The sequence below is a fragment of the Mustelus asterias genome, chromosome 3 (genome assembly GCF_964213995.1).
Source record: "Mustelus asterias chromosome 3, sMusAst1.hap1.1, whole genome shotgun sequence".
In the NCBI taxonomy this organism is placed as follows: Eukaryota; Metazoa; Chordata; class Chondrichthyes; order Carcharhiniformes; family Triakidae; genus Mustelus; species Mustelus asterias.
This window is the reverse complement of record NC_135803.1, coordinates 157,587,670-157,614,655: the sequence shown is the minus strand read 5'-3', so window position 1 is coordinate 157,614,655 and position 26,986 is coordinate 157,587,670. Positions and strand designations below refer to the sequence as shown.

The following is a 26,986-nucleotide window of genomic DNA, read 5'->3' as shown; positions in this document are numbered from 1 at the left end:
GTGTTGGCTCCATTAAATTGTTCAAAGTTTATTTTTTAACATCCATTTCAAAGATAACTTGGGCTCTGCCCACAGTGGATGCTGGGTGAGTGACTATGCAGGATTCATGACGGGCATGGAGAGGGAATGGGAGGCATGAGGAGACATGGAGGGGTATGGGGTGGCAAGGGTGATTTGAGGAGATGGGGATGAGGCTATGAATGGGCATGAGGGATGAATATCCAACGAGAAACAGATGCAGCGGCAGAATCCAGAATAACCTTTCATCCGGCCTGCGACACCCGGGCTTCATCCACATGGGGAAATGAGGAGCCAATGCGTTGGGTGGGGGTGAGGAGGATGAGAGTTAGTGAACATAAAAATTAGTTTGTAGAACAAAGCCAATGTTCCACTGAACTAAGGAAGGTCTTCTAACTCGCCCACCTCAGCACCCTCAGTCCTCGGATTCTGCCTCAAAATTCAGAAAACCCAAACCCTGCACCCATCTCTCCACGAAACAGAAACATGGCTCAGGTTTCTGAACTCTGAAAAAGGCTAATGGCATTTCCCAAGCCCAGAGCAAAACCTCAGCAGCTGCCTCCCTCTTTATCACAGTGCTGTCCCATCTCTCTCACCCTCTCTTTCCCATTTCCTTTCCTTCCACCCACCTCTCCTAAATGCATTTAAACGGTGAAAGTTCAGTAGATTTAGACAGTTTTGGGGTATTTAGCTCACTGAGTGATGCCACTGAGCAAAGCAACAGTCACAATGATTCGCCCAGAAGTCAGTCATGAAATAGAACGCTGAAATTGACGTATTGTTAGTTTGAAAATGAGTGTGACTGGTTCCAGCCTGTGGATTCGGATTGCTATCTCCCGACAAAGAGTGAAGTAATCCTTTCAGAGAGAGCTGGGATCAAACACACCCTGTGTCTGCATCAAGGGATTAGAGGACCCGAGGTACAAAGAGATGACAATAAATACATGGTCACTCCACATTATTTCTTTGTACTTGGAATTCACTGTATTCTCCATCCTTTATTCTTCCACAGGATGTGGGCATCATCTGGCTGGGCCAACATTTATTATGATGTGGAGATGCCGGCGTTGGACTGGGGTGAACACAGTAAGAAGTCGAACAACACCAGGTTAAAGTCCAACAGGTTTATTTGGTAGCAAAAGCCACGAGCTTTCGGAACAGGCTGTCCCTTCGTCAGGTGGGTGGGAGTTCTGATCACAAACAGGGCACAAAGACACAAACTCAATTTACATGAATAATGATTGGAATGTGAGTTTTTACAGCTAATCAAGTCTTAAAGGTACAGACAATGTGAGTGGAGGGAGCATTAAGCACAGGTTAAAGAAATGTGTATTGTCTCCAGACAGGACAGCCAGTGAGATTTTGCACATCCAGGCAGGTTGTGGGGATTACAGATAGTGTGACATGAACCCAATATCCCGGTTGAGGCCGTCCTCATGTGTGCGGAACCTGGCTATCAGCCTCTGCTCAGCGACTCTGCGCTGTCGTGTGTCGTGAAGGCCGTCTTGGAGAACGCTGACCCGGAGATCAGAGGCTGAATTTCCATGACCACTGAAGTGCTCCCCCACAGGAAGAGAACAGTCTTGCCTGGTGATTGTCGAGCGGTGTTCATTCATCCGTTATCGTAGCGTCTGCGTGATTTCCCCAATGTACCATGCCTCGGGACATCCTTTCCTGCAGCATATCAGGTAGACAACGTTGGTCGAGTTGCAAGTGTATGTACCGTGTACCTGGTGGATGGTGTTCTCACGTGAGATGATGGCATCCGTGTCGATGATCCGGCACGTCTTGCAGAGGTTGCTGTGGCAGGGTTGTGTGGTGTCGTGGTCACTGTTCTCCTGAAGGCTGGGTAGTTTTCTGCGGACAATGGTCTGTTTGAGGTTGTGCGGTTGTTTGAAAGCAAGAAGTGGGGGTGTGGGGATGGCCTTGGCGAGATGTTCGTCTTCATCAATGACATGTTGAAGGCTCCGGAGGTGCTCGACTCATCGATCGACAGTTCCGACGCACCACAGCGAAAAACCGCACCGACCTCCTCAGAAGACAAACACGGGACACAGTGGACAGAGTACCCTTCGTTGTCCAGTACGTCCCAGAGCGGAGAAGCTACGGCATCTCCTCCGGAGCCTTCAGCTGTAAAGACTCACATTCCAATCATTATTCATGTAAATTGAGTTTGTGTCTTTGTGCCCTGTTTGTGATCAGAACTCCCACCCACCTGACGAAGGAACAGCCTGTTCCGAAAGCTAGTGGCTTTTGCTACCAAATAAATCTGTTGGGCTTTAACCTGGTGTTGTTAGACTTCTTACAACATTTATTCCCCATTCCTAGCTGCCCTTGAACCGAGTGTTTCGCACGGCCATTTCAGAGGGCAGTAACGAGTTCCCATTGCTGTCGGTCTGGAGTCACATGTAGGCCAGACCAGATATGGACGGCAGATTTCCTTCCCTAAAGGGGCACTGATTGTTGTAAAAACCCAGCTGGTTCACCAATGATACTGGTTTCGTATTCCAGTTGGCGTGGTTTCTCAGCCTGCGAAACACAGAGGGACGTTGCTATGGTATTTGTGAGGGAAACTGCACCTGTTCTGTGGACAGCAGGTCAATTCCATACCAGAGCTTGCGATCAAAATTAAAGGCAGGCTTCCTGAAACAGACAGTCGTGCCTTGCATATTCAAATTGTGTTCCCCCGAACCTGTTTGCTGTGTGCAGCCAGCTTGTTGCAGATTGAGATCGATGCACAGCTCTGTATCTCGGCATGTTAAAGGGAATGTTGTTTGGACAGGAAGTGCATCTTCCCAGTGTGGAACATTTCCAACATTGTCCGGCCACACACCTGCACAGCTCAGAGGGAATACTGATCCAAATGCTGGTTACAGAGTCTGATTAAACATTGGCATGGTGACAGATAGTTTGGTTCACTCAATTCTACTTGTTCTTCTCGGACCTACTTTCCTTTCTTTGGTTTGTGTTGCATTCCTGGGGCAAACACATTCACCACATGCACCACCACACACTGGGTACACCCTCCGCACGCTCCACTGTGTAAACTGTACACCCTCCGCACGCTCCACTGTATAAACTGTACACCCTCCGCACGCTCCACTATGTAAACTGTACACCCTCCGCACGCTCCACTGTATAAACTGTACACCTTCCGCACGCTCCACTGTATAAACTGTACACCCTCCGCACGCTCCACTGTGTAAACTGTACACCCTCCGCACGCTCCACTGTGTAAACTGTACACCCTCCGCACGCTCCACTGTATAAACTGTACACCCTCCGCACGCTCCACTGTATAAACTGTACACCTTCCGCACGCTCCACTGTGTAAACTGTACACCCTCCGCACGCTCCACTGTGTAAACTGTACACCCTCCGCACGCTCCACTGTGTAAACTGTACACCCTCCGCACGCTCCACTGTATAAACTGTACACCCTCCGCACGCTCCACTGTGTAAACTGTACACCCTCCGCACGCTCCACTGTGTAAACTGTACACCCTCCGCACGCTCCACTGTATAAACTGTACACCTTCCGCACGCTCCACTGTGTAAACTGTACACCCTCCGCACGCTCCACTGTATAAACTGTACACCTTCCGCACGCTCCACTGTGTAAACTGTACACCCTCCGCACGCTCCACTGTGTAAACTGTACACCCTCCGCACACTCCACTGTATAAACTGTACAACCTCCGCACGCTCCACTGTATAAACTGTACACCCTCCGCACACTCCACTGTATAAACTGTACACCCTCCGCACGCTCCACTGTGTAAACTGTACACCCTCCGCACGCTCCACTGTATAAACTGTACACCCTCCGCACACTCCACTGTATAAACTGTACACCCTCCACACGCTCCACTGTGTAAACTGTACACCCTCCGCACACTCCACTGTATAAACTGTACACCCTCCGCACGCTCCACTGTATAAACTGTACACCCTCCGCACACTCCACTGTATAAACTGTACACCTTCCGCACACTCCACTGTAGAACTGGTATACCCTCTGCATGCTCCACTGTATAAATGGTACACCCACCGCACACTCCACTGTGTAAACTGTACACCCTCCGCACACTCCACTGTGTAAACTGTACACCCTCCGCACACTCCGCTGTATAAATGGTACGCCCTCCGCACACTCCACTGTATAAATGGTACACCCTCCGCACACTCCGCTGTATAAATGGTACACCCTCTGCACGCTCCACTGTATAAATGGTACACCCTCCGCACACTCCACTGTATAAATGGTACACCCTCTGCACGCTCCACTGTATAAACTGTACACCCTCCGCACACTCCACTGTGTAAACTGTACACCCTCTGCACGCTCCACTGTATAAATGGTACACCCTCTGCACGCTCCACTGTATAAACTGTACACCCTCTGCACACTCCACTGTGTAAACTGTACACCCTCTGCACGCTCCACTGTATAAATGGTACACCCTCCGCACGCTCCGCTGTGTAAACTGTACACCCTCCGCACACTCCACTGTATAAATGGTACACCCTCCGCACGCTCCACTGTATAAACTGTACACCCTCTGCACACTCCACTGTATAAACTGTACACCCTCCACACGCTCCACTGTGTAAACTGTACACCCTCCGCACACTCCACTGTATAAATGGTACACCCTCCGCACACTCCACTGTATAAACTGTACACCCTCCGCACACTCCACTGTGTAAACTGTACACCCTCCGCACACTCCACTGTATAAATGGTACACCCTCCGCACGCTCCGCTGTATAAATGGTACACGCTCCGCACGCTCCACTGTGTAAACTGTACACCCTCCGCACACTCCACTGTATAAACTGTACACCCTCCGCACACTCCACTGTATAAACTGTACACCCTCCGCACACTCCACTGTATAAATGGTACACCCTCCGCACGCTCCGCTGTATAAATGGTACACGCTCCGCACGCTCCACTGTGTAAACTGTACACCCTCCGCACACTCCACTGTATAAACTGTACACCCTCCGCACACTCCACTGTATAAACTGTACACCCTCCGCACACTCCACTGTATAAATGGTACACCCTCCGCACACTCCGCTGTATAAATGGTACACCCTCCGCACGCTCCGCTGTATAAACTGTACACCCTCCGCTGTATGCAGCCACTGTAGGCAGCCATACTCACCATGCTGAGCTGCGCCAACTCTGCCTCATACTTGTATTGATCAAGAGCCATGAAGAAATAGCCAGAATCCACCTGGGTACACTGTCTGCCAATCATGTGACTCCGACAGCGACACTGCCCAGTTTCCATTGAGCACCTACGTGTGAGCAGAGGAAACAAATCATCTGAAACAAAAACTAATGTCATTGGAGGAGAAGCACGGAGATTAGTGCACCAATAGTTACTGTTCGCAACAGCTCAGATAGGTCTTGTATACGGGGCATCAGACTGGCCATCCATGAGCTGGGGCGGAGGGGTGGTGGGTGGAAAGAATTAGATCTGTGAGTCAGTGTGTGGCTGTGGAGAGGAAGTAAATACAGGCACAGAATGAAAACTAAAAATGCAGCAAATTCTTGTTATCAACATTAACAATGGACTGAGGAAAATACTGGACCCAACAATGAACTGGAACCCAGTTTAAAACTGTATCAATCCCGCCCTGTACCTGTCCTGGGAGTGTTTGATGGGGGCAGTGTAGAGGGAGCTTTACTCTGTATCTAACCCCGTGCTGTACCTGTCCTGGGAGTGTTTGATGGGGACAGTGTAGAGGGAGCTTTACTCTGTATCTAACCCCATGCTGTGCCTGTCCTGGGAGTGTTTGATGGGGGGACAGTGTAGAAGGAGCTTTACTCTGTATCTAACCCCGTGCTGTACCTGTCCTGGGAGTGTTTGATGGGGACAGTGTAGAGGGAGCTTTACTCTGTATCTAACCCCGTGCTGTGCCTGTCCTGGGAGTGTTTGATGGGGACAGTGTAGAGGGAGCTTTACTCTGTATCTAACCCCGTGCTGTACCTGTCCTGGGAGTGTTTGATGGGGGGACAGTGTAGAAGGAGCTTTACTCTGTATCTAACCCCGTGCTGTACCTGTCCTGGGAGTGTTTGATGGGGACAGTGTAGAGGGAGCTTTCCTCTGTATCTAACCCCGTGCTGTACCTGTCCTGGGAGTGTTTGATGGGGACAGTGTAGAGGGAGCTTTACTCTGAATCTAACCCCGTGCTGTACCTGTCCTGGGAGTAATTGATGGGGGACAGTGTAGAGGGAGCTTTACTCTGTATCTAACCCCGTGCTGTACCTGTCCTGGGAGTGTTTGATGGGGACAGTGTAGAGGGAGCTTTACTCTGTATCTAACCCCGTGCTGTGCCTGTCCTGGGAGTGTTTGATGGGGACAGTGTAGAGGGAGCTTTACTCTGTATCTAACCCCGTGCTGTACCTGTCCTGGGAGTGTTTGATGGGGGGACAGTGTAGAAGGAGCTTTACTCTGTATCTAACCCCGTGCTGTACCTGTCCTGGGAGTGTTTGATGGGGACAGTGTAGAGGGAGCTTTACTCTGTATCTAACCCCGTGCTGTACCTGTCCTGGGAGTGTTTGATGGGGACAGTGTAGAGGGAGCTTTACTCTGTATCTAACCCCGTGCTGTACCTGTCCTGGGAGTGTTTGATGGGGACAGTGTAGAGGGAGCTTTACTCTGTATCTAACCCAGTGCTGTACCTGTCCTGGGAGTGTTTGATGGGGACAGTGTAGAAGGAGCTTTACTCTGTATCTAACCCTGTGCTGCAACCTGTCCTGGGAGTGTTTGATGGGGACAGTGTAGAGGGAGCTTTACTCTGTATCTAACCCCGTGCTGTACCTGTCCTGGGAGTGTTTGATCGGGACAGTGTAGAGGGAGCTTTACTCTGTATCTAACCCCGTGCTGTACCTGTCCTGGGAGTGTTTGATGGGGACAGTGTAGAGGGAGCTTTACTCTGTATCTAACCCCGTGCTGTACCTGTCCTGGGAGTGTTTGATGGGGATAGTGTAGAGGGAGCTTTACTCTGTATCTAACCCCGTGCTGTACCTGTCCTGGGAGTGTTTGATGGGGACAGTGTAGAAGGAGCTTTACTCTGTACCTAACCCCGTGCTGTACCTGTCCTGGGAGTGTTTGATGGGGACAGTGTAGAGGGAGCTTTACTCTGTATCTAACCCCGTGCTGTACCTGTCCTGGGAGTGTTTGATCGGGACAGTGTAGAGGGAGCTTTACTCTGTATCTAACCCCGTGCTGTACCTGTCCTGGGAGTGTTTGATGGGGACAGTGTAGAGGGAGCTTTACTCTGTATCTAACCCCGTGCTGTACCTGTCCTGGGAGTGTTTGATGGGGACAGTGTAGAGGGAGCTTTACTCTGTATCTAACCCCGTGCTGTACCTGGCCTGGGAGTGTTTGATGGGGACAGTGTAGAAGGAGCTTTACTCTGTATCTAACCCCGTGCTGTACCTGTCCTGGGAGTGTTTGATGGGGACAGTGTAGAGGGAGCTTTACTCTGTATCTAACCCCGTGCTGTACCTGTCCTGGGAGTGTTGATTGGACAATGTCAATATAGAGGTCTATAAAATGAGGGGCACAGATCAGCTAGATAGTCATTATCTTTTCCCAAAGGTAGGGGAGTCTAAAACTAGAGGGCAAAGGTTGAAGGTGAGAGGGGAGAGATACAAAAGTGTCCAGAGGGGCAATTGTTTCACACAGAGGGTGGTGAGTGTCTGGAACAAGCTGCCAGAGGTAGTAGTAGAGGCGGGTACAATTTTGTCTTTTAGAAAGCATTTAGTTAGTTACATGGGTACGATGGGTATAGAGGGATATGGGCCAAATGCGGGCAATTGGGATTAGCTTAGGGGTTTTTAAAAAAAGGGCGGCATGGACAAGTTGGGCCGAAGGGTCTGTTTCCATGCTGTAAACCTCTATGACTCTATAATGTAGAGGGAGCTTTACTCTGTATCTAACCCCGTGCTGTACCTGTCCTGGGAGTGTTTGATGGGGACAGTGTAGAGGGAGCCTTACTCTGTATCTAACCCCGTGCTGTTCCTGTCCTGGGAGTGTTTGATGGGGACAGTGTAGAGGGAGCTTTACTCTGTGTCTAACCCCGTGCTGTACCTGTCCTGGGAGTGTTTGATGGGGGACAGTGTAGAGGGAGCTTTACTCTGTATCTAACCCCGTGCTGTTCCTGTCCTGGGAGTGTTTGATGGGGACAGTGTAGAGGGAGCTTTACTCTGTATCTAACCCCGTGCTGTGCCTGTCCTGGGAGTGTTTGATGGGGACAGTGTAGAGGGAGCTTTACTCTGTATCTAACCCCGTGCTGTTCCTGTCCTGGGAGTGTTTGATGGGGACAGTGTAGAGGGAGCTTTACTCTGTATCTAACCCCGTGCTGTGCCTGTCCTGGGAGTGTTTGATGGGGACAGTGTAGAGGGAGCTTTACTCTGTATCTAACCCCGTGCTGTACCTGTCCTGGGAGTGTTTGATGGGGAGAGTGCAGAGGGAGCTTTACTCTGTATCTAACCCCGTGCTGTACCTGTCCTGGGAGTGCTTGATGTGGAGTGTGTAGAGGGAGCTTTACTCTGTATCTAACCCCATGCTGTACCTGTCCTGGGAGTGTTTGATGGGGACAGTGTAGAGGGAGCTTTACTCTGTATCTAACCCCGTGCTGTACCTGTCCTGGGAGTGTTTGATGGGGACAGTGTAGAGGGAGCTTTACTCTGTATCTAACCCCGTGCTGTACCTGTCCTGGGAGTGTTTGATGGGGACAGTGTAGAGGGAGCATTACTCTGTATCTAACCCCGTGCTGTACCTGTCCTTGGAGTGTTTGATGGGGACAGTGTAGAGGGAGCTTTACTCTGTATCTAACCCCATGCTGTACCTGTCCTGGAAGTGTTTGATGGGGAGAGTTTGATGGGATTTGTTCCCATTCGCAGCACCATAATCATGCAGTTGTTTCAGCAAAGGGAGGAATCACTAAACCTTTTCATGCAATTGACCAGAAAACAGAACAGGAATGTTCCGGAAACAGTTTCTGACGATTCAGATTCCGCCCCACGCTGCTTTGTGGAATTCCTCTCCCGACTCCCAGTCACTCCCTCAGCCTGTAGAATTCTTCATTAAGGAATGTGAAATCAGAATGGATTTTATACTCACTGGTTGTCATACGCTCCTCCCACATCACAGTCACAGGCTCGGCAGCCATTGAGGTCATTACTCAGTGCCCAATGCTCAGCCTGCACAAGACCAGATCATCAGACTCATCATCCAACTGATACAGCTGCCAGAGTTTAAGGCACACTCACTGATAGACACACACACTCACTGATAGACACACACACTCACTGATAGACACACACACTCACTGATAGACACACACACACACTGATAGACACACACACACACTGATAGACACACACACACACTGATAGACACACACACTCACTGATAGACACACACACACACTCACTGATAGACACACACACACTCACTGATAGACACACACACACTCACTGATAGACACACACACTCACTGATAGACACACACACTCACTGATAGACACACACACACACACACACACAGATAGACACACACACACACACAGATAGGCACACACACACACACACACACACACAGATAGACACACACACACACAGATAGACACACACACAGGTGGATGTACCACACAATCGCTGCAGAGCTTAATGCACGTGATGGCTGTGGGTCTCACTCTCCGGCTAAAGAGCCAGCAGGAGCTGCCCCTTTGGGAGGGGGTGATGTGTCTGCCCAGCAGTGTGCCATCCCCACGAGGGACCCCACGGGCAGAAACCCCACCACAGCTTCTGGCCATTCAGAGGCCGGCAGCTCATCATTACCAGAAGCACCATCGGGACAGCTGCTGGCAGCGTCTTCCTGAAATTCCAGCCTCAGGGAGGGGCTCAGGACACAGATGAATGAGGGCAGGATGGGGATAAGGGAGAGAGGGGTCACTGGCGAAGGGAAGGCAGGAGAGTTTGGAGAAATCACAGGGGACTGTTGCTCAACTCCTTTCCAATGCCAGGTCCCTCGATCGGGTATGGCTCTGATCTCCGGGCTTCCCGTATGATGACTGCCTGCCCATTGCTCTCTGCAAATTAAATGTCTACCCCCCACCCACCAATTCACCAGGGGGAGGGCATTAAATTCCACTCTCTTAAAACACGGCACAAACATTTACTCAGTTACAGAAATAGATACTCATGCAGACAGACACACACACACACATATCCGCTCCCCCCGGCGTGCGCGCCCGCTCATGACCCCGCGCGCCCCCGCTCCCACTCACTCCCACACGCGCACACCCGCTCTCACACGCGCACACCCACTCTCACACGCGCACACCCACTCTCACATGCGCACACCCACTCTCACACACCCACTCTCACACGCGCACACCCACTCTCACACGCGCACACCCACTCTCACACGCGCACACCCACTCTCACACGCGCACACCCACTCTCACACGCGCACACACAGATGGTTCCATACACCCACACTCCCTCACATATCAGCAAATATATAGACATTGACAGGTACAGGCAAACACACACTGACACCGAATCCCTGCCCCGTATGTCACAGGTTTTTATTCTTTTTTGCTGGTTCATGATTTTCCCTAAGGTCTGGAGCCAGCTCCTAAATTCCTCAGCAACTGCCAAGTAACCTGATTGTTGGGAATGGCTCAGATCCAAATACAAATTGCCAGCAGTGAGTGGAATGGACTAAGAAATGGTGACCTGTCCCAATGCGCGCTGCCACACCTTGACCACCCTGTGGGTGAGAACACAAAGCAGGCGTTTCCCGTGGGCTGTGCTGGGTGAAAGGAGGTGTTGGGGATTCTGTAACTAACCTCTGCTTCTGACTGAGTCACGGCCAAAATCTCCAGCAAGGTTCCTGGGCCTGATCTTCAAGTTCAGAAGGAGTGGGGGAGGATATATAATGTAAATCAAGAAATAACAGCTGGCCAACATCAACTTTGAGTTTTATTTGATCAACAATCATTTTTACTCCTTCTTAATCTCAAAGGGCTCCGATTCCCACTTGGAGAAAGATTTGTCAAGCACCCCCGCACCCCCCTACTTTCCTGCACAGCCTGCCATCTTTTCTGTGATGCTTGGCTATTTGACTTTGTCGCCTTCACAGTTTAATCTCGAGTCAGGCCTGTCAATCAGAAACAGGAATTCTGGTTTGTATTTTTACTCTGGGGGCACCGAGGTCAATTGTAACATGTCAGTTAACTTGGCACAGCCCAGATCAACTCGGGGCCTTCTTGTCTGTGCGATAGAGTTCAGGGATGCTTGGCTTGGCGTGGCACTGCCCTCTGGAGAAGCTTGCACCTTCTCCTGTGAAGCTACTTGCTGGGATTATCTCCCAGATCCTGAGGGACCTGCAGGGCAGAGCGCTGAATACACAGTCACAGGTGGACTCACCAGACACTGGTTACAGCTGCGGCCAGTCACAAGCCTCTTACAGAAGCAGTCTCCACTGACGGGGTCACAGGGCAAACCATCTGCCACCGTTCCAAAGGGATCACACCAGCACGCTGCGGGAGACACAGAGTACAACATCATCAACTGTCAGCTCATCACTTCATATCTCCTCAGTGTTTGCTCTGAGTCAGAGCTGATTGAGAATCTGAGAAGCTACAAAATAAACACCATCTTTAATCCAGGCTGGGGGGGGGGGGGGTAGAGGGAGAGAGGGAGAGAGCAGGGGAGGGCAGAGGGAAGGATTCAATGGGCTCCTACATACTAAGGCGGTGGGGGAAGCATGCTTATCCAGCAGGTGCTCACACAGGTATCTCCTGTTCTAATTGCACCATTTTATTTTAGTGCATTTACTGCACATGCTGAGTCTTTTAAAAAACAAACCTCTGCTTCACTTACCCCCTCCATCGACCTTCTCACTCACCACTCACCTGACTCCCTCCCACTTCCCTCTCCTGACCCCCTCACTCCTTCCCACTGCCCTCTCCCGGTCCCTGTAGTAAAAGGTCTGGCACATAAAGGGTTAATATGAGATTGCGCACAGTTCCATGATTGTATAGAACACGTGACCCACACCTCGGGGTCAGTGTAGTATTAGATAAGCAAGACAGCCCTCAGATTGCACCTTTACTGTGCAAAGCATATCTAGTGGTGAATAAATATTTACTGTTGCACTAGCTAAGACTACCAATACCTTAATAAGACTTACCCAGCCACGCCCAACACCTTACAACAACCCCCTGGCTCCTTCCCGCTCACTGCTTCCATCCCCTGAGTTTCCCACTCTCCTCAGCCCACGCTGCTTCCCACTCACTGCCTCACTCACACTGAGGGCTCAGGAGAGGGGCAGCAAGAAGTGACCAGTCGGAGAGAGTTCAACATCCAAAGCAGACACTAAGGGTGGGATTTTCCCGCCTCATTCGCCCTGAAACCGGAAAATCCGGCCTGAGGTCAACACACCTTTCTGTGGTCCGCCCCTCACTGCTCCGATTCCCGTGGCACGCCGGATGGTAAAATTCACCTCTGCGTTTTCAATGTAAACTTTAACAGATCCGGAACATAATCCATCTTTGTTACATCGTTTTTAATGAAGAAGTGATTTTCATTGAGGAACACATTGCAGTGCTAAACTAGCTCTGGCTGGCAACTCAGAATTCAGATCCCTCAGCTAACACCACCATAAATACAGATTATCTGGCCATTTATCCCATTGCTGTGTATAAATTGGCTGCCTAATTCCCTATTTTACACCAATGATTATGCTTCAACAAGTATTTCATTGGCTATAAAGTGCCTTGTGATGTGCTGAGGATGTGAAAGGCGCTACAGAAATGCAAGCTTTCTCTTTACAACTCTATACTGGGATCAGAGTCAATGAGGATTGAACAGATTTGAACTGTTTTCACCCTGGAACAGAGTAAAGTTTGTTGACGGGACTCACGTTGACAGCCCTGTAGATTTTCAGCACTGAGCCCAAAGTAGCCGGCCTTGCATTTGTCACATCGAGGACCCTCCACATGGTCCTTGCAGCGGCACTGCCCAGCGATCATTCCCAGGTTTGGATCATCCCGACTGTCGCAGATCCCACCGTTCAGAGAGCCATCAGGATCACAGTCACACGCTGCAGGGCAAAGACATCATGAACATTTCTCCCTTCATTTCAAACCAGAACTTCAGTAAGCTTCGATATCCACTGGCAAAAGCCAAATCCCTGCTGCCCATTCCCCCAAGAAAATCCACAACATTTGTGAGGAAAGAGGCAGGTCACCATCCGGGGGGTGAAATGGTTCCACCCCAATCCTGGGCCCAGCATGGTCCGCACAGTAAGAAGTCTCACAACACCAGGTTAAAGTCCAACAGGTTTATTTGGTAGCAAATACCATAAGCTTTCGGAGCAATGCTCCTTCGTCAGATGGAGTGGTCAGAGACCCTCCATCTGACGAAGGAGCATTGCTCCGAAAGCTCATGGTATTTGCTACCAAATAAACCTGTTGGACTTTAACCTGGTGTTGTGAGACTTCTTACTGTGCTTACCCCAGTCCAACGCCGGCGTCTCCACATCATGCCCAGCATGGTTGCCAGATCCCACCCGAAAGGCTAAATGCACTTCCTCGTACAGAGGCTGATCACTCAGTTGTGTATTTTTGATTTATTCTCAGATGTGGGTGTGGCTAGGAAGGTGGGTATTTATTGTGCAACCTTTAGTTGCCCTGAACTGGTCGTGGGTGTTATTCTTCAACCACCAAAAGTGGTCTTGAAACAAACGGGTCATTTTTGAGGGTTAAAAGTGAACCACATTGTGTGAAACTGGAATTCCACACAGATTCAGACCAGGCAGGGAATCAGGGTTTCAGGTGAACCAGTTGGGTTTCTACGAAACTCAGCAGCTTCACAGTTACTTTCCCGGAGGCCTGCTTTTTGAGCTGATTTCAAATTCTGAGATGGCCCACAATCTCAGGTGGATGAAAATCATTCTGAACTGAAGCATAAATGTCATAAGGTTGGAGAAATGAATTTAATCTATCTTCCCTCCCACCACCCCTAACCCCACTCCCAATAATAACCATTTGATTTGTATTTGTTCTCATTTTCCTCACAATTATCACAGTTCGGTATGGGGCTCCTGCTCTGCCCAAGACTGTAAGAAACTACAAAGGGATGTGAATGAAAATCACTCAAACCAGCCTCCCATCCATCGACTCTGCCTACACTTCCCGCTGCCTCGGAAAAGCAGCCAGCATAATCAAGGACCCCACACACCCCGGACATTCTCTCTTCCACCTTCTTCCGTTGGGAAAAAAGATACAAAAGTCTGAGGTCACGTACCAACTGATGCAAGGACAGATTCTTCCCTGCTGCTGTCAGACTTTTGAATGGACCTACCTCGCACTAAATTGATCTTTCTCTACACCCTAGCTGTGACTGTAACACTACATTCTGCACTCTCTCATTTCCTTCTCTATGAACGGTATGTTTTGTCTGTATAGCGCGCAAGAAACAATACGTTTCACTGTCTGCTAATACATGTAATAATAATAAATCAAATCAAATCAAAAATCAAAGAATGCAATTAGCCCTTCCCTTTAATATACTTATAGAAGCTTTTGCCAACTTTTTAATATTTTGTGCTAGTTTTCTTTCATAATTAACCTTTGCTCTTTTTACTTCCTTTTTAGCAACCCTTTGTTGATCCTTAAAAGTTTCCCAATCTTCCAGCCTGCCACTGGCCTTTGCAATATGGTGCCTTAGTGTTTGTCTTCATAGAAACCCTACAGTACAGAAAGAGGCCATTCGGCCCACCAAGTCTGCACCGACCACAATCCCACCCAGGCCCTACCCCCATATCCTTACATATTTACCCACTAATTCCTCTAACCTACGCATTTCAGGACACTAAGGGCAATTTTTAGCATGGCCAATCAACCTAACCCGCACATTTTTGGACTGTGGGAGGAAACCGGAGCACCCGGAGGAAACCCACGCAGACACGAGGAGAATGTGCAAACTCCACACAGACAGCGACCCAAGCCGGGAATCGAACCCAGGTCCCTGGAGCTGTGAAGCAGCAGTGCTAACCCACTGTGCTACCATTTAACTTCCTTGCTTAGCCATGTATGTTTCTTCCTCTTCTTACAATCTTTCTTCCTCTTTGGGATATATTTTAGTTGGGAGGAACTGACTTAAACATCTGCCACTGATCATCAACTGGCCTATCGTTTAGTCTTCCTGCCCAGTTCACTGGGACCGAACCTGTCCTCATACCTACGTAATTTCCTTTGTTTAACTCCAGAATGCTAGTGTGGGATTCCAATTTCTCACTCTCAAACTGAAGATGAAAGTCTAGCACGCTATGATCACTCCTACCTAGAGGATCCGTAACTGTGAGATCATTAATTAATCCCTCCTCATTACACAATACCCAGTCCAGAATAACCTGCTCCCTGGTTGGTTCCACACATATTGCTTCAAGAAATAGTCTCTAATACATTCAATGAACTCTCCCTTGAGGCTACCCGAGTCAATTTGATTAGTCTAGTTTACGTGCATATTAAAATCACCCAAGATTACATTTCTGACAAATCCCCAGCATTTCCTCATTTATACCGTGCCCCTTTGCAGAACTACATTTTGGGGACTTATAGATTACTCCCACCAGGGACTTCTTTCCTTTTCTATTTCTTATTTCTATCCAAACTGATTCCACATCTTGATCTCCAGCGCTTAAATCACTTCTCGCTACAGCACTGGCCCCTTCCTTCACTAGCGAAGTTAAACCACCCCCTTTTCCTTTCTCTCTATCCTTCCGAAATACTGAGTTCCCTTTGATATTCAACTCACAAACCTGGTTTCCCCGTAACCACATCTCAGTAATTGCCACAAAATCATATCCACTTGTCTCTATTTGTGTTGTTAACTCATTCATTTTATTCCAAATGCTTCATGCATAGAGATACAAAGCCGTTAAGTATGTTCCATTATCAGACTTCCCTACTCTTGCATGATTCATTGGTGTAATATGATTTTCACACTTTCTGTCCCTTCCTTTTATTATAGAGTCATAGTGGTTTACAGCATGGAAACAGGCCCTTCGGCCCAACTTGTCCATGCCATCCTTTTTTTAAAAAACCCCGAAGCTAGTCCCAATTGCCCGTATTTGGCCCATATCCCTCTATACCCCCCATCTCACTCATGTAATTGTCTAAATGCTTTTTAAAAGACAAAATTGTACCCGCCTCTACAACTACCTCTGGCAGCTTGTTCCAGACACTCACCACCCTCTGTGTGAAAAAATTGCCCCTCTGGACACTTTTGTATCTCTCCCCTCTCATCTTAAACCTATGCCCTCTAGTTTTAGACTCCCCTACCTTTGGGAAGAGATATTGACTATCTAGCTGATCTCTGCCCCTCATTATTTTATAGACTTCTATAAGATCACCCCTCAGCCTTCCACGCTCCAGAGAAAAAAGTCCCAGTCTATCCAGCCTCTCCTTATAACTCAAACCATGAAGTCCCGGTAGCATCCTAGTAAATCTCTTCTGCACTCTTTCTAGTTTAATAATATCCTTTCTATAATAGGGTTACCAGAACTGCACATGGTATTCCAAGTGTGGCCTTACCAATGTCTTGTACAACTTCAACAAGACATCCCAACTCCTGTATTCAATATTCTGACCAATGAAACCAAGCATGCTGAATGCCTTTTTCACCACTCTGTCCACCTGTGACTTCACTTTCAAGGAGCTATGAACATGCACCCCCAGATCTCTTTGTTTTTGACTCTCCCCAACGTCCTACCATTAACTGAGTAAGTCCTGCCCTGGTTCAATCTACCAAAATGCGTCACCTCGCATTTATCTAAATTGAACTCCATCTACCATTCATCAGCCCACTGGACCAATTGATCAAGATCCCGTTGCAATTGGAGATAACCTTCTTCACTGTCCACTATGCCACCAATCTTGGTGTCATCTGCAAACTTACTAACCATGCCTCCTATATTCTCATCCAAATCATTAATATAAATGACAAATGACAGTGGACCCAGCACTGATCCCTGAGGCACACCACTGGACACAGGCCTCCAGTTTGAGAAACAACCCTCTACAACCACCCTCTGGCTTCTGTCATCAAGCCAATTTTGTATCCATTTAACTACCTCACCCTGGATCCCATGAAATTTAACCTCATGCAACAACCTACCATGCAGTACCTTGTCAAAGGCCTTGCTAAAGTCCATGTAGACAACATCAACTGCAGTGCCTCATCGACCTTCTTGGTTACCCTTTCAAATCTCAATCAAATTTGTGAAACATGATTTTCCACTCACAAAGCCATGCTGACTGTCCCTAATCAGTCCTTGCGTTTGTAAATGCAGATATGATAATGGAACATACTTAACGGCTTTGTATCTCTATGCATGAAGCATTTGGAATAAAATGTAGATCCTGTCTCTCAAAATACCTCCCAACAACTTAGCCACCACAGATGTGAGGCTCACTGGCCTGTAGTTCGCAGGCTTTTCCCTGCAGCCCTTTTTAAACAAAGGCACAACATTTGCCACCCTCCAATCTTCAGGCACCTCACCCGTGACTATCGATGATTCAAATATCTCTGCTAGGGGACCCGCAATTTCCTCCCTCGCCTCCCACAATGTCCTGGGATACACTTCATCAGGTCCCGGGGATTTATCTACCTTGATGCGCTTTAAGACTTCCAGCACCTCCTTCTCTGTAATATGTACACTCCTCAAGACAATAATATTTATTTACCCAAATTTCCCTAACATCCATGCTTTTCTCAACAGTAAATACTGATGAGAAATATTCATTTAGGATCTCACCCATCTCTTGTGGATCCGCACATAGATGACCTTGTTGATCCTTAAGAGACCCTACTCTCTTCCTTGTTACTCTTTTGCCCTTTATGTATTTGTAGAAGCTCTTTGGATTCTCCTTTGCCTTATCTGCCAAAACAATCTTGTGTCTTCTTTTTGCCCTCCTTATTTCTCTCTTAACTCTACTCCTACACCCCCTATACTCTTCAAGGGATTCACTTGATCCCAGTTGCCTATGCATGTCATGTGCCTCCTTCTTCTTCTTGACCAGGGCCTCAATATCCCGAGTCATCCGGGGTTCCCTCCTGCCAGCCTTGCCCTTCACTCAGAGGAATGTGCTTACTCTGAACCCTGGTCAACACACTTTTGAAAGCCTCCCACTTACCAGACGTCCCTTTGCCTTTTTTCTAGAAACAGTCAGCCTCATCACTAACCTGCACTCCTACCTTCTCCTTCAACTTTGATTTTTCTAATCTTCCATGTAGCTGAGCCCTCCCTCCCAGTATTTATTTTAAAGCCTTTCCCACAGCCTTAGTTATGTGACCAGGATTCTGGTCCCAGCATGATTCAGATGGAACCCCTCCCAACGAAACAGCTCCCTCCTTCCCCAGTACTGGTGCTAATGTCCCATGACACAGCCAAGTAGGCCATGTTTCATTGGCTCCTGATGGGAGGGATTCCTCTGCGTCATTAGACAACTTATTTGCCTCTGTGGCAACCTGTTGACCAATCAGCAAAACAGAAGCAATGAGAGTTACAGTCTAGGAGCTCAACAGAATGATGCTGCCCTTTAACTGGAGTCTCTTTGTTGCTCACTCTTTCTGCAAGAGAAGGAATACTCACATCATGGTCCCTAGCAGAACTTGCCCTGTGAATTCTTCTCCAATGCTGAACCCAACTTTTAAGCAGTGAGCTGTAATAGTCTGGAATGCACTGGTGATGGAAGCAGATTTAATGGTAATTTTCAAAAGGAAATTAGTTAAATTGAAAGGGAGGCATTGACAGGGTTATAGAGAAGGGACAAGGGTGTGATTTTATCCTGTGCTGCTTTATCCCATGAAATGAGTATAAAATGAGTGTATTGCCAGAATCCTACCTGAGCTCAGCATATACTGAACACAGAAGGGATTTGGGCAAACACAAGTATAAGGAGTTGGGTCACAGATCAGCCATGATGAACTGTGTACAGTTCTAGTCACCCTATTATAGAAAGGATATTATTAAACTAGAAAGAGTGCAGAAAAGATTTACTAGGATGCTACCCGGACTTGATGGTTTGAGTTATAAGGAGAGGCTGGATAGACCGGGTCTTTTTTCTCTGGAGCGTAGGAGGCTGAGGGGTGACCTTAGAGAGGTCTATAAAATAATGAGGGGCATAGATCAGCTAGATAGTCAATATCTTTTCCCAAAGGTAGGGGAGTCTAAAACTAGAGGGCATAGGTTTAAGGTGAGAGGGGAGAGATACAAAAGTGTCCAGAGGGGCAATTCTTTCACACAGACGGTGGTGAGTGTCTGGAACAAGCTGCCAGAGGTAGTAGTAGAGGCGGGTACAATTTTCTCTTTTAAAAAGTGTTTAGATAGTTACATGGGTAAGATGGGTATCAAGGGATGTGGGCCAAATGCAGGTAATTGGGACTAGCTTAGGGGTTTAAAAAAAAGGGGGGCATGGACAAGTTGGGCCGAAGGGCCTGTTTCCATGCTGTAAACCTCTATGACTCTATGTCATTGAATGTTGAAACAGGCTGTGTGGCTGAATGGCCTCCTCCTGTTCCAATGAAAGATGTATTTACAGGCAAAAGCACACATGAAAGTATAAATGTTTTTATCTCCAGTGTCTTCACTGAGCGCATGAGAGGGAGTTGTTCATTGGGAATTAATGTCGATGAACTTGGACTGCTCCAAATTGACCAACAGGTGATATTTTAACCATTAGTCAAAGGTGTATGTGAACAAAGTCCCAAAAGACAGAAGTTATTCCTAACCCTCTGCTCCAGCTACTCTCCCACTCTATTCCTTCAACATTTGCTCACCAATGTTATGACCTCTGCAGCCACTTTTGGTTGGCTGAAAATGGAGGGTGGCTGATTGGCCAATGATGATGAAAATAGTTTTTCTTCCTTGTTATTGGAAACTTTCACTTGCAGCTGTGAGGATTGGACAGGCCAGCGACGTGTTTCTCATTCACTCACACAGTTCATCATCAAGACAGCGCCAACTTCCCTTTGGAAGGGTTTCTTCCGGCCAGCTGCACTACCTGGTGTCCACTACAGGAGCCAGAAAATCCTCCTCTCTCACTCATGGACAGGATACAATCCTCTGGTATGTTTTCTCTCGCATCTGCCCTCCTGATCACATCCTTCTGTGTTTCACTGCAACAACAATGTTAACCCTGCCAAAGAAATGTTGGTCTCTGGTTTCTCCAGCTTCCCCATGCCCCACTATCAACATCCTGGGGGCTATCAGTAACCAGAAACTGAACTGCACCAGCCCTGTAAACACTTTGGCCATAAGAGCGGGGCAAGGTCGGGAATTCTGCAGCCATTAACTCCCACAGCCATCTTGCGATGGTGCCTACAGCTGCCACTGTACGTTGAAGTGGAGGGAGTGAATGTTTAAAGTGGTGGATGGGGTGCCAATCAAGAGGGTTGTTTTGCCCTGGATGGTGTTGAGCTTCTCGAGTGTTGTTGGAGCCTCACCATCCAGGCAAGTGGGGAGTATTCCATCACACTCCTGACTTGTGGCTTATGGATGGTGGCTGCTGGGGGTCAGTTATTCCCAGAATCTGACCTGCTCTTGATCCACACTGTTTATAGACTGGTTCTGTTCAGTTTCTGGTCAATGGCGACCCCTGGAGGTTGATAGTGGGCGATTCAGGGACAGTAATGCCATTGATCTCAGAGTGGTTAGATTCTCTCTTGTTGGAGATGGTCATTGCCTGGCACTTTGTGGCGTGAATATTATTTGCCACTTATCAGCCCAAGCCTGGATATTGTCCAGGTTTTGCTGCATTTGAACATGGACTGCTTCATGTGTGAGGAGTGATGGGGAAATTGTTGGAGTCATTGATCAAGAATAGGGTAACTGATCATCTCGAGAAATTTCAGTTAATCGGGAGAGTCAGCATGGATTCATGAAGGGTAGGTCATGTCTGACAAACCGCATAGAATTCTTTGAAGAGGTGACAAAGACAGTGGACAGAGGAATGTCAATGGATGTTGTTTCTATGGACTTCCTGAAGGCTTTTGATAAAGTCCCGCACAAGAGATTGTTAGCCAAGGTGGAAACCCATGGAATTGAAGCTAGGTGGCTGACATGGATAGGAAACTGAGCAACAGGAAGCAGAGAACTGTAGTAATGGGTAAGTCCTCAATTTGAGAGGCTGTGAATAGTGGTGTCCCACAGGGATCTATCTTGGAGCCTCAACTATTTATAATATTCATTAACGACTTGGATAATGGCATAAAAAGTAAAATATCCAAATTTGCAGATGACACAATATTGGGCAATACTGCAGATAGTGTTGAGAACAGCATAAAACTATAACAGGATTTAGACATTTAGACAGTTACATGGGTAAGATAGGTATAGAGGAGTATGGACCAAATGCGGGCAATTGGGCTAGCTTAGGGGTTTAAAAAAAAAGGGCGGCATGGACAAGTTGGGCCGAAGGGCCTGTTTCCATGCTGTAAACCTCTATGACTAGGATATTGATAAATTGTGTGAATAGGTCAAGCTGCAAATGGATTTTAATATAAATAAGTATGAGGTTATCCATTTTAGATCAAAAAAGGATAGGTCAGGATATTTTTAGAAGACACAAAGTTAAGTTCAATGGATGTCCAATGAGATTTGGGGGTTCAGGTGCATAATTCCTTAGTATGCCACAAACAGGTGCAGAATTTAGTCAAGAAGGCCAATGGAATGCTGGCCTTCATTTCTAAAGGGCTGCAGTAGAGGGATGCAGATGTTATGCTGCAGTTGGACAAAACCCTAGTTGGACATCACTTCGAACACTGTGGGCAGTTATGGGCACCACACCTTAGGACGGATGTTTTAGCCCTGGAGGGAGTTCAGTGCAGGTTTCAAAGAATGATATGTTGGCTTTAGAGGTTAAGTTACAAGGAGAGATTAGACAAATTAGGCCTTTATTCTCTCAAATTCAGAAAGTTGAGGGGTGATTTGATAGAAGTCTACAAAAGATTTTCAGGGAAGGACGGGTAGGCGGGGAGGATAAACTGTTTCCACTGGTTGAAGGCCTAGAACCTAGGTTCTAGAACCTAGGTCCATGATCTAAAAATTAGGGTCTAGCCATTCAGGACAGATGTTAGAAACACTTCTACACACAGAGAGTGGAGGAGGTTTGGAACTCTCTTCCTCAAATGCCAGTGGATGCTGGTTCAATTGTTAGGTTTCAGTCTGAGATAGACACATTTTAATTGAGCAGGGGTATCAAGGGATATGGGCCTAGGGCAGGTAGATGGAGTTAGGCCACAGATCAGCCGTGATTTTATTGAATGGCGGAGTGTGCTAAATGGCCTACTCCTGTTCTTATGTTCCCATGAGTCACAGATGGTGCTGAACATTGTGCAGTCTTCAGTGAATATCCCCACTTCTGACCTTATAATGGAAGGAAGATCATTGGTGAAGCAGCTGACAACAATTGAACCAGCATCCACTGCCATTTGTGGAAGAGAGTTCCAAACCTCCTCCACTCTCTGTGTGTAGAAGTAGAATCAGAGAATCCTACAGTGCAGAAGGAGGCCATTCGGCCCATTGAGCCTGCACTGACCACAAATCCCACCCAGGCCTTGTCCCCATAACCCCATGCATTTACCCTACCTAGTCCCCCTGACACTAAGGGGCAATTTAGCATGGCCAATCAACCTAACCCGCACATCTTTGGAGCTGTGGGAGGAAAGCGGAGCACCCGGAGGAAACCCACGCAGACACGGGGAGAACATGCAGACTCTGCACACACAGTGACCCAAGCTGGGAATTGAACTCGGGTCCCTGGTGCTGTGAGGCAGCAGTGCTAACCCACTGTGCCACTCTGCCATCCCACTTCTATGCTCTATTCTTTTCGCAATTAATGCCAAAATTCCAACTGCCTTCCTTATTACCTGCTGCACCTGCAACCAACTTTCTACGGTTCATGCTTGAGGACACCCAGATCCCTCTGCATCAAAGCATTTTGAAGTTTCTCTCCATTTAGATAATAAATCGCCTTTTTATTCATCTGACCAAAATGGATGACCTCACACTTATCCATATTAAATTCCATCTGTCAAATGATGGCCCACTCACCTAACATATCCATACCCATTAGTAAATTTCTCGTTTCCTCATTGTAACTTGTTTCCACCTATTTTAGCATCATCTGCAAATTTGGCTATAGTGCCTTCTATCCCTGAATCCAAGTGATTAATATAGATTGGGGACCCAAGGACCGAACCCTGTGGCACTCCACTAGTTACATCTCGTCAACCTATAAAAGACCCATTTACCCCAACCCTCTGCCTTCTGTCAGTTAGCCAATCCTCTATCCAAGCTACTAAATTACCCCGAACTCCACATGATCCTACCTTGTGTATTAACCTTGTGTGCGGCACTTTATCAGACACCTTCCTGAAGTCCAGATATACTACATCTACAGGATCCCCATTATCCACTTTAATTCAAAGAACTCGAGCGAATTTGTTAAACATGGTTTACCCTTCAGAAAACCATGCGGACTCCGATGGATTGCGTTTTGACTTTCTAAATGTCCTGTTACTGCTTACTTAACAAGGGATTCCAACAATTTCCCAACAACAGACATTAAACTGACTGGTCCCACTTTGGTTTCTTTGGTTCACTTTGTTTGCCCCAATACAAACCCTCCCCTCCCCCACAGGGACATCTGTCACTTGTCCTTTACTTTTTCTCACTGAGCACTGATCTTTTGTTCTCCTACAAGCACATTCTGATATCTTATCTTTCTGCCACTCTCAGCACCTTCTTTAGTCTTTAATGCTGCCATTGTCTCGTGTCCATGACATTTTTGTCAACCTCTCCTTCGCTCCCACCTATCCCTGACCTTCTATTCTGCTCCACCTTCTCCACCCCCTCTCCAACTCTATAATCACTCAGATTTTCCTGCCTCTTCAGTTCTGTGTAAGAGTCATATGGATTTGAAATGTCAGCTCTGTTTCTCTCTCCGCAGATGCTGCCAGACCTATAGAGTCACAGAGATTTGCTGCATGAAGACAGGCCCTTCGGCCCAACTTGTCCATGCCGCCCTTTTTTTTTAAACCCCTAAGCTAATCCCAATTGCCCACATTTGGCCCATATCCCTCTATACCCATCTTATCCATGTAACTATCTAAGTGCTTTTTAACCCGCCTCTACTACTACGACCTCTGTGTGAAACAATTGCCCCTCTGGACACTTTTGTACCTCTCCCCTCTCACCTTAAACCTATGCCCTCTAGTTTGAGACTCCCCTACCTTTGGGAAGAGATATTGACTATCTAGCTGATCTGTGCCCCTCATTATTTTATAGACTTCCATAAGATCACCCCTCAGCCTTCCACGCTCCAGAGAAAAAAGTCCCAGTCTATCCAGCCTCTCCTTATAACTCAAACCATCAAGTCCCGGTAGCATCCTAGTAAATCTTTTCTGCACTCTTTCTAGTTTAATAATATCCTTTCTATAATAGGGTGACCAGAATTGCACACAGTATTCCAAGTGTGGCCTTACCAATGTCTTGTACAACTTCAACAAGACGTCCCAACTCCTGTATTCAATGTTCTGACCGATGAAACCAAGCATGCCGAATGCCTTCTTCACCACTCTGTCCACCTGTGACTCCACTTTCAAGGAGGTATGAACATGTACTCCTAGATCTCTTTGTTTTTGACTCTCCCCAATGTCCTACCATCAACTGAGTAAGTCCTGCCCTGGTTCAATCTAGCAAAATGCATCACCTCGCATTTGTCTAAATTAAACTCCATCTGCCATTCGTCCGCCCACTGGCCCAATTGATCAAGATCCCGTTGCAATCGGAGATAACTTTCTTCACTGTCCACTATGCCATCAATCTTGGTGTCATCTGCAAACTTACTAACCATGCCTCCTGTATTCTCATCCAAATCATTAATATAAATGACAAATAACAGTGGACCCAGCACTGATCCCTGAGGCACACCGCTGGTCACAGGCCTCCAGTTTGAAAAACAACCCTCTACAACCACCCTCTGGCTTCTGTCAAGAAGTCAATTTTGTATCCATTTAGATACCTTACCCTGGATCCCGTGAGATTTAACCTCATGCAACAACTTACCATGCGGTACCTTGTCAAAGGCTTTGCTAAAGTCCACGTAGACAACATCAACTGCACTGCCCTCATCTACCTTCTTGGTAACCCCTTCAAAAAACTCAATCAAATTTATGAGACATGATTTTCCACTCACAAAGCCATGCTGACTGTCCCTAATCAGTCCTTACGTCTCTAAATGTCTGTAGATCCTGTCTCTCAAAATACCCAACAATTTACCCACCACAGATGTGAGGCTCACTGGCTTGTAGTTCCCAGGCTTTTCCCTGCAGCCCTTTTTAAACAAAGGCACAACATTTGCCACTCTCCAATCTTCAGGCACCTCACCCGTGACTATCGATGATTCAAATATCTCGGCAAGGGGACCCGCAATTTCCTCCCTAGCCTCCCACAGTGTTTCCAACATCTCTCCTGAACAGCTTAGACCTAACTTTTAGATTATGGCCCCTGGTTCTGGGCCTTCAACCAGTGGAAACAGTTTATCCTTTCCCTTCCCCCCCACTGTCCTTCCCTGAAAATCTTTTTAGACTTCTATCAGATCACCCCTCAACCTTCTGAATTCGAGAGAATAAAGGCCTAATTTGCCTAGGATGCTACGCTGAGGAACTCCTGCAGCAACGTCCTGGAGCTGAGATGACCTCCAACAACTACAGCCATCTATCTTTATGCCAGGAGTGACTCCAACCAGTGGATAATTTTCCCGATTCCCATTGTCGGGCTCAGAGGAATTCATTCTGCCATTGATCTCTCTCTGTCCCTGTCCTCACTTAGCTTGCTGGAGATATTTCCATCGCTCCCCACCTGCAGATAACTGCAACATTTCCTGCTGCCACATATCAGCCTCACTACCTTCCCTGACAGCTTCTGAACTGAGGTCTGAATATTAAAATAAAAGCAATTGGATGGATCATTTTGACCCCTGGATCGGCAATATTCCTCCGTGTTTGCTTTAAACTGGTCAGGTCTCAGTGACATTGTTCCCTTTCTCCACTGATGCAGTTTCCCCACTGTTAAGCCCCTTCAATACTCACGAACACAGACTCTGGGGTCCCGAATGTCTCTGGATGGGTCCTGGTAATAAAAGGGTTTGCACATTTCGCAGTTCTTGCCCATCGTGTTGTGGTGGCAATCATCGCACACCCCTCCACTCACGTTACCTGTGGCTAGGTACACTGCCATATCGAAGTGACACCTCCGAGAGTGATTGTTACAATTACACCCTGGAAATAAAGAAGATTGGTTAAAGATTAGGAAACTCCAGCCTGGGATGTCACACTTCATCACATTTCTCAGAAATCTGAAAAACTCTTCATGGACTCTGCATACGTTTGTTAAAAATCAGCCGGTCTTTATTTATAACAGACTTTAATAATCAGCTGAATAACAAGAGGACATTTCCACCATGGGACAACCTTAATAACGTGACAATGTTTCTGATTTTAACCTGCTTCTCTACTCCCACCACCCCAGAGCTGGTAAAAAATAGGCACAGACAGGGGTCAGTCACAATGGAGTGGGGGCAACGAGAGTGTCAATTTCACATGAGTTACACTCATATCTACTCACATCAAGTAACTCCTAACGTAGAAACATAGAAGATAGGAGGAGGCCATTCGGCCCTTCGAGCCTGCTCCGCCATTCATCACCATCATGGCTGATCGTCCAACTCAATAGCCTAATCCTGTTTTCTACCCGTAACCTTTGATCCCATTCGCCCCAAGTGCTATATCCAGCCGCCTCTTGAATACATTCAGTGTTTTGGCATCAACTACTTTCTGTGGTAATGAATTCCAGAGGC

At 47.4% G+C, this 26,986-nt stretch overlaps 1 protein-coding gene across 3 annotated transcripts in view; it reads right to left on the bottom strand.

Moving 5' to 3' along the window:
• Positions 1-26,986, bottom strand: part of LOC144491758 (laminin subunit beta-2-like) — a 138,843-nt gene that overhangs the window by 67,955 nt on the left and 43,902 nt on the right. For all 3 annotated transcript variants that reach the window (XM_078210013.1, XM_078210015.1, XM_078210014.1), the window contains exons 9-13: positions 26,220-26,408; positions 12,982-13,161; positions 11,484-11,596; positions 9,168-9,247; positions 5,193-5,328 (exon numbers count right to left, since the gene is read on the bottom strand). In XM_078210013.1, coding sequence (XP_078066139.1) covers positions 5,193-5,328; positions 9,168-9,247; positions 11,484-11,596; positions 12,982-13,161; positions 26,220-26,408 — 698 coding nt within the window. The remainder of the gene's footprint in view (positions 1-5,192; positions 5,329-9,167; positions 9,248-11,483; positions 11,597-12,981; positions 13,162-26,219; positions 26,409-26,986) is intronic.